Below are 14,909 nucleotides of genomic sequence, written 5' to 3' on the forward strand. Positions count from 1 at the left end.
AAGATACAAGTTACAGTGTCCGATTTTGTCATGCATGATCTCCAATAAAACTTCTATTTTAAAACCAAATGCCGATACTTAATGACATTTCATCAATCAAAAAAGTGACAACATGTGTGTTTCCTTTAAAATTTGATTTATAAATTTTTAATTTTGCACATTTTTTTTTTGCACGCCGAACCGATGTGCACGCAACTGCGTGTTGGCGTATAGGGAGCTACGCGCCTGGCAGGGTCTAGTCCTGAGACACCTCATTAGAAATGCCAAGGAGAATATTGTATCGCTTGAACGATATTTATCTTGTTTTAGTAGAATTTAATTTAGCATATTCCAATATCAAAATTGTCGTTTCTTTCCCCATTATCAACAATCCCGTAAATGAATGACAAGGCGGAACACATAACTTGGGTGTATTATGTCAATGCGTAAGTTGAATTACAGATTAAGAACAGTTATCTTACAGTTTCGTGTACAGAACAATGAATATGAACTGATAATTACGTTTGTTTTATATATGAACATGATTCGCAGATGTTATTATGTTACAATGATAATCGTTTGGGAAAAACTATGGAACGCGTGAATAACATTTACATATCAATACAGAGATCAACGTGTGGAAAAACTATGGAACGCTTGAATAACATTTACATATAAAATACAAAGGACAATCGGAATCATTGATTAAGTTGAAAGTGAATTTACGGAACATATTTATGGTGTTAATTTGATTTGAATTATTGTGTTTATTATGTGACTGAAAATTTGTTTTTGTTTGTTTGTAGGTTGAAACGATAGGAATAAATAGTTACAACCTGACAATTGATTTCATGCCCAAGTTATACATTTCAACGCAAAGCCATGCCTACAAATTATGGTGACAAACCTGGAGATGGGAAGAAAGTTTTGAAAAAGAAGAGAAGCAATGCAAAGGGAAAATTTCATCGAATATTGAATCGGTTCAATAAGAGTCATCACAACAATGAATCGAAAGAATCACTGGAACTAATCATCAAGGACCTTGAAGATGCTTATTCTGAGATGGAAGGAGGTCATGCATCGTACTTGGAAGTTTTGGATTCTGACGACGAAACAGATAAGGATATTATTGAGCACAGTAATACAGACATGGATCATCTTTACCAAGAACTTTGTGAAGGAAGGTCAATGATGGGCAAAGTGGTTGAAGCAGCAAAGGTCAAAGACATTAAGGAAGTAAAGTGTACCAAGGATAATATGAGAGTGAAAAAACTGGATGCACCTGTTTTTAGTGGTTATATATAAGAGATTACCCAAGCTTCAAACAAGACTACAACCTTCTCATGAAAGATGACCCGTTTACACTTAAACAATGTTTGACGGGAGAAGCACTTCTTACTGTCAAAGGTGTTGACAACGATTTTACGGAAATGATGAAAAGGTTAGACATTAAGTATGGAAAGCCAGAGAAGCTTGCTGATGCTGTACTTAGTGAAATTAAAGGACTGAAACCAATGTTTGATGGTGATTATATGAGCTTTATAGCCACAGTTGATGTTGTCGAGAGATGTTGGCTCGATCTTAAAAGAATGAACATGGAACTTGAAATGAACACAGCTACGATGATCAGTCAAATTGAGAGACTTTTACCTCCATTGCAGAAGAGGGTATGGGCTCTTCGTAAGCAAAAGTATGGATCACATACATTTCCGGAATTACTAAATTTTCTTTTAGAAGAAATAAATGCTATGGAATATATTCATTCTGATTTACGAGACAGTTCTGCTAGTCGAACATTACTTAAATCAAAGGTTCACAATACAACATTGGAGGAAGATTCAGCCGTAGAATCTCTCCAAGCACAAGTAAAGCAAAATCAAGAAACATTGAAGCAGGTAGTTGATGGATTGGCACAGGTAGCAGAGGTTATGTCGCATGGTAATAGATATAAACAGAACGGTGATGGAATGAACTCGAAGAATAATGTGCCTATGAGAATAAACCGTAGAAATTGTTGGTATAATGAGACTGATAATCATGATATTGGCAAATGTACAGCAATTAGTAGATTGGATGGTCAGACTTAAATAGATTTGATTCGCAAACAAGGAGGATGTTTTAGTTGTCTCAAGATTGGTCACTTATCAAGATACTGTTCAAAAAGGAAACCGTGTGATGTCCTGGATGAAAATCAACAAATGTGTGGGAGGATGCACCATCAAGCTTTACATGGAATTCAAGTCAATGGATCAACGTTTCACAATTGTATCAGTATTGTTAATGGAGATAAAGGTAGAGAAGACGTTTTGCTCATGATAAGCAAGGTTCCGAGCAATGGAAACTATTTGACAGCACTATGGGATCCGGGAGCTAACATCTCACTTATAACACATGATTCTGCTAGGAGACTGAACCTCAAGGGAAGAGATGTAACATTGTCCGTGACAAAGGTCGGTAACACTGCTGACTATATCCAAAGTAAAGAATATATAGTTCCACTAACTGATTTAAATGGACAGGAATGGAAAATAAGGACGTATGGAATGGATCAAATTACGGCAGACGTGACTAGGGTGGATATCCGTGGCATTGCTAAGCTATTCAAAAGCGTGACGGAAAAGGATGTGATTCGACCTGAGGGAAAAGTCGACATATTGATAGGCAGTGATTGCTGTGTTCTTTTACCAACAAAGGCAGAACAAGTAGGAAATCTTCAACTGATGAAAAACCAATTTGGTTACTGTTTGAGTGGTAGTCACACGCTTCTTAAAGTTGGTACCGTGTCTCATCATTTTGTACGTATTCATCATTCATATGGACAACAATACGACACTGGTAGCATTCATATTGCAAATTTTAATGGACTGAAGAAAAATCTGGATAACTTTTTCAACATTGAAAGCTTAGGAACTCAATGCAACCCGAAATGTGGAAACTGTAAGTGTGGTAAATGTCCGATCGGAAATGGTAATTATACTATAGCAGAAGAACGAGAACTGAACATGATAAGAAAGGGAATTCATTATGACAAAGATGAAAAACGTTGGACTGTAACTTATCCATGGATAAGAGAATCGGCAGAATCGCTTAACAACATAGGAGCAGCCAATCATCGTCTTGAATCAAGAGAGAAACGCTTACAACGCACCGGGACAATCTATGCAAATGCATACAATGATCAAATCAGAGATATGGTTAATAGGAACGTTACTAGAAAACTTTCAGATTACGAGGTCAGGAATTATGAAGGACCAATTCATTATCTATCGCATCATGAGGTTCTAAAACCCGACTCTAAGTCAACCCCAATCAGGATTGTGTTCAATTCCTCTTCAACATACATGGGACATGTGATAAATGATTATTGGGCAAAGGGTCCGAATGTATTGAATGACATGTTAGTGGTGCTACTGAGATTTCGACAAAATAGAATTGGAATTGCAGGAGACATTTCAAAGATGTATAATGCAATCAAACTTTCAGTGTCTGATCAACATACGCATCGGTGTCTATGGAGAGATCTCGATGCAAGCAGAAAACCGGATCATTATGTGTTAAAGACGGTCACTTTTGGGGAAAGACCTAGTGGCACTATTGCAACAGTTGCATTAGGAATGACTGCGGAAATGAGTAAAGATATTTACCCAGAGGCAGCCGAAATGATTCTAAGAAACAGTTATGTTGATGATATCATTAACTCTGTCGACAATAATGATCAGGCAAGAAAGGTAATGGAAGACACTGAAAAATTACTGGCAAAGGGTGGATTTACAATTAAACATTGGATTGTTACAGGGAAGCAGTCCGACCAATGGAACGGATTACATATTTCAAATGAACCAAAGGAAAAGATTCTAGGAATGATTTGGCAACCGAGAGATGACATGTTTACATTTCAAGCAAAGATAAATTTTTCAAGTAAATGTCGAGGAATACACATTGATAAAGATTTGCAACAAACTCAAATAGATGACATACTGTTGATACTCACGAGAAGAATGGTTCTTAGTCAAGTTGCGAGCATTTATGATCCCTTAGGGTTAGCTTCTCTGTTTGTTTAAACCGCAAAACTACTTTTGAGATCATTTTGCAAGACAGATGGAGGGAATGGTGGATGGGATGAACCAATAGCAGATACAATGAGACAAAAGTGGATTGAGTTCTTCAAGGGAGTCTTTTAACTAGAGTCGATTCAGTTTCCTAGATGTATTAAGCCAGAGGCTGCATACAAGAACCCCGTATTAGTAGTATTTTCAGATGGAAGCAGTGTAGCATATGGAGCTTGTGCATACATAAGATGGCAAATAGGTCCCGAGACATATGAAGCGAATCTGATTATAGCAAAAAACAGGACAGCACCAACAAAACAATTGTCGATTCCGAGGTTGGAATTATGTGGATGCAGTAATTGCATCAAGAATCAGAGAAAAAATAGTGAAGGAGATGGACTTTAACTTTATTCGAATAATTCACGTGGTAGATTCAACAATAGTCAGAGCTCAGATACAAAGAGAAAGTTATGGCTTCGGAACATTTGTGGCAACTAGAATAGCCGAGATTCAAAGTAAGACAGAACCTTCTGATTGGTGGTGGGTACAAGGGGAACAGAATCCTGCTGATTTGACCACGAGAGCAACAGATCCAACCGCATTGGTAATGGAATCAGTTTGGCAAAGGGGTCCAGATTTTTTACGGTTACCCATTGAACAATGGTCGATCAGGCAAGATTATTCAGAAACAAGTCAATTGCCGGATGCAGTTGGAATCACGATGTCATTTGAACATGAAGAAAAGAGTAGAGACATTGTACCCGATTTAAGTGACATTGATCTGAATCGATTTTCGAATGTAAGCAAGATGTTGCGCGTGACAAGTATAATTCTGGATATAGCTAAAAATAGATCATTCAAAGGTGCAGCGAACCGAATTTCAGCAGGAAATATACAAATAGCGGAAATGATATGGATAAAACATATTCAGAAGAGTCTACCGAAGGATTCATTAGTGAGATTTCGAAGGTTAGGTGTACAAACAAACTCAGATGGCATACTAACAGTTGGACAAAGAATGCAAGAATGGATGAAACGCACTTGGAATCAGACTGAATTTATTCCCTTGCCAAATTCGCATCCGTTTATCAAGTTGATTGTTGCTTCCTTTCATTCGGAGGATCATTCAGGGGTGGATACAACGTTGGCCAAATTAAGGAGCAGATATTGGATTCCTGGGGTACGTCGGTTTATTAAGCTCGTAAAGAAACGATGCATAATTTGTAGAAAGCGAGAGAAAAAGATTATAGGACAGCAGATGGGTATGTTACCGATAGAGAGACTACAACCTGCACCAGCATTTTATTATTGTGCTGTTGATATTTTGTTTGGACCATTTATGATTCGAGATACTGTGAAGAAACGAACACATGGTAAAGCATATGGTGTCCTTTTTAACTGCTCAAACTCTAACTGATTCAAACATTGTCCGTGGACGATGGAAAATGCCACAGGTCGTCGAGGCGAATGCCGGAAGAGATGGGTTTGTGAGAGATGTGATTCTCAGATATAAAAATGTCAGTCAAGGAGTCTCATACAATGGATGCGAGGATCAAACCATACGCCGTTCCGTGCACAGGCTTGTTGTAATATTACCAGTTGAGTAACAGTTACAGGATTGACTATTTGCCGGGGGAATGTATCGCTTGAACGATATTTATCTTGTTTTAGTAGAATTTAATTTAGCATATTCCAATATCAAAACTGTCGTTTCTTTCCCCATTATCAACAATCCCGTAAATGAATGACAAGGCGGAACACATAACTTGGGTGTATTATGTCAATGCGTAAGTTGAATTACAGATTAAGAACAGTTATCTTACAGTTTCGTGTACAGAACAATGAATATGAACTGATAATTACGTTTGTTTTATATATGAACATGAATCGCAGATGTTATTATGTTACAATGATAATCGTTTTGGGAAAAACTATGGAACGCGTAAATAACATTAACATAACGTGTGGAAAAACTATGGAACGCTTGAATAACATTTACATATAAAATACAAAGGACAATCGGAATCATTGATTAAGTTGAAAGTGAATTTACGGAACATTTATGGTGTTAATTTGATTTGAATTATTGTGTTTATTATGTGACTGAAAATTTGTTTTTGTTTGTTTATAGGTTGACGATACAAACGACAGCGTGCAGGGTCTAGTCCTGAGACACCTCATTAGAAATGCCAAGGAGAATATACATTTACCAGTGAAGACGAATCAGAAAAAGACAATGATCCATCTGTTAATAACATTAATATAAATAACCATAATAATGATACATGTCTAAAGATTAAAGATAATAATGTTTTAAATATTATAGGTCTAAATTGTTGTGGTATTAAGAAGAGATTGAACTATGAAGAATTTGAAAAACTAATAAGAAAAATGACATAATTTGTTAAGTAGAAACCAAAACTGATGATATTGACACAATTAAGTTAACAGGATATGAATTTCGTATGAAAAATAGAAAAGCTATAGCTAAAACTCGATCAGGGGGTATCATTCTTGGCTGCAAAAAAGAAACAGCAAGTAAAATAAAACCATTATCTACACCTTGTAATTACGTGCTTTGGTTTAAAGTCTCATCTGGCCTTTTAAATTTAGATCAAGATATTGTTATAGGTATATTATATATACCCCCTGAATATACTGCTTTTTCTTCACATGATGCATTTAGTCAACTTGAGGACGAGTATACAAATTTTTCACAAAATTACAAATTCGTAGCCTTAATTGGAGACTTTAACGGACGGACGGCCAACGACGATGATTTTTTCATTTTAAAAGAAATGCATGGAAACAATGCGGCGAATTCTGTAAAAAACGATGTTTTAACGCTCGACTTATTGAATATACCACGAAAAAGAAATAGTTTAGATCTTATAAGAAAAAGGTACGGAAACAAAATTTTAGACTTTGCAAAGGAAATAACTTATTTATTGTAAATGGCAGAATAGGTGAAGACAGAATGACAGGAAAGTTAACATGTAAAAATGCTAGCATTGTAGATTATTGTATAAGTTCTACAAGTTTATTGAAATATTTTAGAAATTTCTCTGTACTTGATTTTTGTCAATTTTATTCAGATGTTCATTGTGCACTAGCAATTTCATTGTCGGGGTTATCCCTGAAAAATGTAGAGGAAACTGTGGAGAATCGTAATCGTCAAATATTTTCTAAAAAAAATAAGAAATGGGATAATGAAAAATGTCATGAATTTAAAGATCAGGGGCGGTGTTCTCGAAAGTATCCTAAGATTCGTCCTAAGACACATCTTAGACCAGTTTTTAGAAGGACTTAGGATCAACTTAGGACACTCTTAAGTTGTGTCTCGAAGCTCTCTCAGACGAATCTTATGTTAGGACGTCATAAACATATCCTAAGTCGAAACTTTAAATCGATAGAGATATTTTTTGATAAAACATTTATTAATGACGAAATTATTCAATAAGATTGTTTACGAATTTTATAATAACATGTACAGAATTAAATGCATAATTGTCAATGTAATTATATAAAAAAAAGATTGTTATTTAAACTGGAAAACAATTTGTTTTGAAATAAGAATTAAATTTGTAGTGTAATCGTATCGTGAAACACGAAGTTCAAAGTTTAAAATCGTGCACAATTTCTTTATATACGAGTTAATAACCAATGATGCGTTTCATTTCATGTTCATTTTCACGTACAATAATGAGCAAAAAGCGAAATTCAAACTTTATTACACTAGGATGAAGATAGGATGCTCTTAAGACACCTCATTTGGGTGTCCTAAAGTTAGGACGAAAAATGAGATATATCACAAGTTAAGAGAGCTTCGAGAACACGACTTAGGACAAAGACTTGTCATAAGATAGACTTAGGACACGTCCTTATCCTAAGATAGCTTCGAGAACACCACCCCAGATTGAACAAGACAAAGTTGACGAATTAAAGATACTATTAGACGAAGTTGAAAGTGGACACCTAGATTTTAGTAAAAAGTACTCGTCAGTTGATAAAACAAAAATTAATACCTTACTTGACCATTTATGTTCAATATTCTGTAAATCTGCGAAATCCACATTTGGAACATGTAAATTTTCGAATTCTAAGAAAAAAGGTACAAAGAAACTTGGAAAATTGAAAAAAGAATGGTTTAATGACGATTGTCACTTTGAGAGACAAAATCAAGTTCAGAAAACGTAAAAGGAAATTCAAAACATATAGGACAGATCAAAATCTTCAAGATTTGAAACAAGCCGAAAAAAGATATAAAAAAGTTATGGATCAAGCTATTCTTGATCACAAAAGAAAGTTGTCAAAGAAAAAAAAAAAATTAAAATCAAATAATTCACAAGAATTCTTGAAACTATTAAAAAATGGGAAGAACCGGGAGCAACCGACATTCCCATGGAAAAACTTTTTGATTTTTTAAAATATTTAAACGAGGAACCAAATGACAAGCAAGACTTTAACATACCATACATTGACCCTTACGATATTAATCGTCTGAACGAAAGTATAAATAGAAACATTTCAAAAGACTAGATTAAAAAATGTATCAAAAAATTAAAAAACAATAAGTCCCCTGGAGAAGATTTGATTGTAAATGAATATATTAAGTCAACAGAAACTATATTTTTAGATATTTACGAACAACTATTTAATATCATTTTTGTAACAGGTGTTGTCCCAGATGGTTGGAAATATTAAACCGTTTTTCAAAAACAGAGGTGACAAAATGGACCCAAAAAATTATAGACCAATCACAATTTTAAGCTGCCTCGGGAAACTCTTTACTGCAATTTTGAGTGAGCGATTAACTAAGTTCTCAGACGAATTTCTTATCTTGAACGAAAATCAATGTGGATTTCGTAAGGGCTATTCAACAACCGATAATTTGTTTATAATTTTTAACTTTTTTGAAATTCTAAAAACACAAAAGGAAAAAAATGTTTTGCGCTTTTATTGATTTTGAAAAAGCCTTTGATAAAGTTTGGCGGGATGGACTATGGTACAAGTTGCTAGTGAATAATATGAACGGTAACATGTATAATATAATTGTAAATATGTATAACGGTACAAAGTCTTGTATTTCTTATAATGATTGTAAGTCAGAATTTTTCCCGTGTAGTAACGGGGTACGCCAAGGGGAAAACTAATCTCCATTTCTTTTCGCTCTATGTATGAACGACCTCGAGTCATATTTATCAAACTGTAACCTAGATGGTCTTCAAACGATTACTAACGAAATTGAAATCAAACTTAATACATATTTGAAATTATTTGTAATTTTGTATGCTGATGATACTGTGCTAATGGCAGAATCAGCTGCCGATCTTCAAAAGCAACTTGACTCATTTCAAGATTACTGTACTTTATGGAAACTGAAAGTAAATGCAGATAAAAGTAAAATCATGATTTCTTCTAAAGGAACACTTCCAAGAAACCTAAACTTCAATTTGAACGGAACAGAATTAGAAATAGTGAATAGTTTTAATTATCTAGGGATGGACTTAGCTAGAAGTGGGAATTTTAAGAAAGCGAAACAGTCCATAGCTAATAAAGCTACGAAGGCTTTCTACGAGGTTCTAAAATTAGGCAGAAACCACGGACTTTCAATCAAAACTCAACTAGAATTATTCGATAAGATGATAAAGCCTATTTTATTATATGGGTGCGAAGTATGGGGTTTTAGCAATAAAGAAATAATCGAAAGAGTCCATTTAAAATTTTGCAAATTGCTTTTACATTTAAAATCTTCTACACCACCGTATATGATATATGGCGAACTTTGAAGATATCCTCTAGAAATTGACATAAAAAATAGAATGTTATCATTCTGGGGTAAAATTCTTTCTGGAAAGGAGTCTAAATTGTCAAAAGTTGTCTATGACTTATGTTTTCAATTGTCATGTGTAAATGGAGATAAATTTTTATGGTTAGATAACATAAAAATATTTTCAAATATAGTCAAATATGACTAGGAAAACTAAGTCTAAGAAAAATGGAGTTTTGGGACGATTGTGGAACATGGGATTCCAAATCAACCTCAACTAAAACAACATATTTTGTAGTACAAAATGATAACAATTTGGTTTCTTGTGTTAAAAAGAATGATATGTATTGTAAAATCATGAATAAAAAAAAAGGAATTTATTCCTTTAGAACCACAACCTGATGATTCTAATTTGTTTATCCTTAAACGGTATTATGCATCTCTGAAAAGAATGAATTCTTACAAAAAGAATTAGTTGGTTCGATAAGATGCCTGGCCATTCTTTGGAAACAATGAATGAAGCCATAGCAGAGTACATATGAACTTATCCTATTGAAGTAGTTAACAAGCATGGTTATGCTAAACTGACAAATCAAGAATATATCAGAACATCACCTGACAGCCGGGAAGCCACGGAACGAATCGATCAATCAGATCATTGGATGTCAAAATTCGCGGGCAAAGTGGAGATAATCGGCAATTATCTTATAGGTGGCGCTGTTTCGAAAACAAAACAAATCTCACGCTAGCGTCAACAGTCGGTAATACGATGATTACACGTTACTCCCTTGTAATCGTGCCTGTTTGTACGTGTTTTTTTAAAGATAAATGTCACAGAAACCATACTGCACAGCTGAAATGTTATTTGTTTTGGAAAACATTGAAATTCAAGTCGTTTTCTCGAGTCAATTTTCCTTTGACTTCTGTGTCTAAATTTATGGCGGGTAAAAACCCAACCTAAATTTAACTGGCACACTTGCATCCCCCTAAACCAATCAAATGGTAGATGCTAAAAATAAATGAATTATATATAAATGCATCAGGGAAACCTCAAAACTACCCATCATTCATCCCCAGCTTCCGCAATTTCACCTTCAGAAAGCAGTTTCAAGATTACAGATATTTTCCATTATTGCACCCGTTTTGAACCATTTATAACACCGTTTTTATAGGTTTCCTTACAGACACAGTTTACCTTAAGATAAATATATAATATATTATTATTTTTAGATGTTTTAAGACAACAAAAAACATTCCTTACCCATTTATTAGCGAGGTTACCCCACAAACCCGTGGCTGAGGCCGTGAGGGGACGCAACTTGATAAAAAGTTAATGTGAATTTTCAGTATTTCAGACCAGCTCCTCACTAATATTTTTTCAATTCAGTGATTTGTTCCTTTCTAACACATGAAAGCACGATGTACAGATTATCTGATGTATTTTTGACTTTCTATATTAGAGTAGCACAGGTTCTGCTGACTTATGATCCTATTTACATTTAGGAATACTTTTTATTTGTTAATCTGTTTTTTTTGGTTGCATATATGTTTTGATGACTTTCTTCATTTACCCATAACCATGTCTGGTCGTAGCAGTTGTAGTAAATTGCACCCAGAGAGAAGACCAGGACCATGTGCCTATTGTAACAATGATCATGTATCAAATAGATATATTCATTTAATTCAGAAAGCGAGTGACTTGCCAGATTTTACCAATTTTGTTTCTTTAAGTTATAAACTTTCTGATTTAGACTGCATATGCAGAAAATGTGAGGGCAAGTTAAAAAAAAGCTTTTTCCAGACAACAGAATGATTCCCACGCTGTCACTGAACCAGAGGTTTCCCCATTTAAAAAAATATGTACTGAGACTGATAAATGTTTTTTGTCCAATTTTGCAGATGCTGAAGAGTGTACTAGTTCAGATATTCATCATTACACTGAAATCAATGTTCCAGTTTTTGATAAAGCTTTTTCAGTTTCTATCCATACACAGTTTCCAGAATACAGTACCAGTGATACCTTTTTTTCTCATCTTTGTCATTCCCATTATAATAAATTAAACAAATGTATTAACTTAACTGTTGTACAATGTATAGTCTGTGATAAATTTTCTGGAAAAAATACTGGTTCATTTAAAACTGTCAGTGAGGATAAACGGGAGCTATTTACTCGTTACTTTAACTTTGATATGCATGTGGAAAATTTAATTTGTTGTCCATATTGTTACAATAATTTTAATTCATTTTCTAGATCAGATGCTGCAGTGGACCAGTTGTCCAAAACCACTGAATACTTATTCAATTATTTGGAAAATTTTACCATTATAGACACTGAAAAGGTTACATCAGAAAATATAGATATATTTTCTTTCAGGTCTGTCCTAGAATTTGTAATAAATTCTTTTGTAGAAGAAAAAGCCTTGCTTTTATCAAATTTATTTGAGCAGTACAAATGTATTTTACACAAAAATGCAAACAAATTAGGCTTCTGTGTTGAGCAGAAGGTTTTTCATCGTCCACAGTGGTTATTTACCATGTTAAAGTCGTGCCTTGGCAGAGCCCTAGCATATTATGTGCCAAACAAGAAAAATTTAGGGAGGATGATATATAGGAATGGTACTGATATATTTGCTTGTTTACATACACTTGTTGTTGAAAATAGTAAATGCATTGAAGAGAATAAAAGATTAAATAAAGAAAGCATTATCCAAGCAGAAAAATTGGCTTCTACTGTATCAGAGGAAAATAGAAAAAACAAACAAGAGCAAAGTCTAGAAGATGCTGTAAAAATCTTAAAAAATTATGTCAAAATATATGTTTCAGAAAAAATCAAGATGGACAGACTTCCTGACATAGACAATTTTAATTGTAAAGATGAAATTTTGAAAATCCCCCCTATATTATGGAATTTTATTTTTCGAATTTGTTCTACAGATAATGAAGAGAAAGTACTGAAGAAGTCACAGTTTACTTGGAGTTCGCATTATTCTGAACCTCTTTTTAATATTTTCAGAATGATGCCACGTTTGTACATTTTGAGTTGTATTTTTCATTTACAGAACTCTCAGTGTGTGCAACCTTTGCATTTGTTATGTACAGACATAGCTGACAAATTTTCTAATTCATCAAGTACATTTCTTTCTATTAATGCTAGATTAGGGGCTGGTATCTCTAAGGACTCTCTTAGAAGGTACATCACTAACAGGTGTAGAGAGTTGGAACAAAAACAGAGGTATATTTTATCAGATAGTTTTATTGTAGCCTCATTTGACAATCTTGATAAAAACCAGGCTTACTCTGTAGTATGTGCTGGAAAAGATAGAAGTGGCTTTCATGGAACCACAATACAGACTGTGGTTCCAAAGCCCAGTCAAAAAATTAATATGTTTGATGACTCTAATCTGATTTCTAATCTTAATCATGTTAATCAGACCAACATCGAACATGACATATCTGAAGTTCCCAATTCCAGAGACCGTAAACTGGAAAAAGGAATTATTCAGAAACTTGTCAATCCAGAAGACAAATTTGGACTACCACCTGTTAAAAAGCAAAACAAGTTTTCTGACATGTCACCATCAGATTTAGAAGAAACAGCTGCAGAGATTTCAGCATGGGATGAATTTTATAGAAGTATTACTAAATATGGATTTTCTAAAAACTTTTTTAAGAAAGAAAATATTGTTTTACCAGGTATTAAAACCTTTTTTTCTATTCCTGTTGAATCCACTGAAAAATCAGATTTTTCATCAGTGGCCATATTGGACGAAACAGCAGATAGCAAAGATACAGTATTAAAGGTTTTGAATATTTTATATGATAAATTTCAAGTTGGTCAGTTAACAAATTATGTTATTGTTGTAGGTGATGGAAAGAGTTACGATCATTTGATCAAACTGAAATCTGAATATGGGGAACAAATGGATTGGGTACTTGCCTACCCTGGGGATTGGCATATTTTAAAAAATGTCCTTCCCATATTTGTAAAGATTTATTTTGATGCAGGATTAAAGCAACTTGCTACTAAACATCATCATGGAGCTACATTAAAAGTTTTAACTGAGTGTAGCAAGTTTGCTGTAACTCATAGGTTTTTTATACAAGCTTGGGAAGCAGTTATGAGACATCAAGTGAAATCCTTTTTTGAATACAAATCATGTGAATCACCTTATGATATTCAAATTTCAGATTTAATACTAAATATTATTTCAGATATGTCATTAGATGAAGAAGAAGATGAGGTTTGTAAACCTGATGTCTGGGAGAAGGTATGTGAGAAAAAAAAGGAGATTTTTGCTTTATTTACAGATGAATTATTAGAAGAATATAAAACTTGGCGTCATGAGAACTCCTCAGTCAACCAAACTTTTGCCTTTTGGTACAATTTTGTACATTTAGATTTTATGGCTTATCTTGGTTTGTTCTTCTCCATACGTAGTAGAAACTGGCACTTGCGCAATGTTTCGCTGAAAAAAATTACTTGTCTATTTCATGCTTTTGATAGGCAAAATTATCAGAGACTAATACCATACCATCTTGCTGATCTCCACACCTTTCCAGAACCTGTTATTCAACATTTTACAGCTGGCTGCTTCTCATTTTCAATTTCAGGTAAACATTTGTATTCTGTAGCATTAGATGAAGCACATGAAATGGAGATTAATTTAAAGTCAAAAAATGCTCTTAACTCTTTCAGCCAGTCTTCTTTAGCTAACCTCACTTTTTATTTACCTTACCGAGCAAAGACATTGCACAACCTTAAATCAGAATTACAACTTGAAAGAGAAGAAGGTTTATATCGGAGAGAAGGTACAATGTCTTATGTTAAAAATGCAGAAAAAACAGTTTGTGAATACATGTGCAATTTAGAAACATCATCTCTGTTTGACATAAACTGTAATGAACATTTACACCATATTTTTACTAGAACTGAAACTGATCATGAACAAACTGACAGTTTGATAAATTACAGAAAGTATGGCGAGGAAGACATGGCTAACTATTTGAAATGCTTTTTATTTAGGACTTATGAAACAGCAGGAAAGCCTCCCTCAAGAAAAAGAAGAAATTTAAAAACTTTTGCCCCTATTAAAATAACTATTCACAAGCAA

General features: G+C 34.0%; 1 protein-coding gene across 1 annotated transcript; it reads left to right on the forward strand.

Annotated features, from left to right (window-relative positions):
* The first annotated feature begins 336 nt into the window (after positions 1-336).
* On the forward strand, positions 337-9,980 carry LOC134724970 (uncharacterized). Its single transcript, XM_063588393.1, has 3 exons — positions 337-425; positions 786-5,815; positions 6,160-9,980. The coding sequence occupies exon 2, from the start codon at positions 2,178-2,180 to the stop codon at positions 4,038-4,040; it is 1,863 nt and encodes a 620-aa protein (XP_063444463.1). The 5' UTR covers positions 337-425; positions 786-2,177; the 3' UTR covers positions 4,041-5,815; positions 6,160-9,980.
* Positions 9,981-14,909: the final 4,929 nt, after the last annotated feature.

The sequence above is a fragment of the Mytilus trossulus genome, chromosome 7 (assembly GCF_036588685.1).
Source record: "Mytilus trossulus isolate FHL-02 chromosome 7, PNRI_Mtr1.1.1.hap1, whole genome shotgun sequence".
Lineage (NCBI taxonomy): Eukaryota > Metazoa > Mollusca > Bivalvia > Mytilida > Mytilidae > Mytilus > Mytilus trossulus.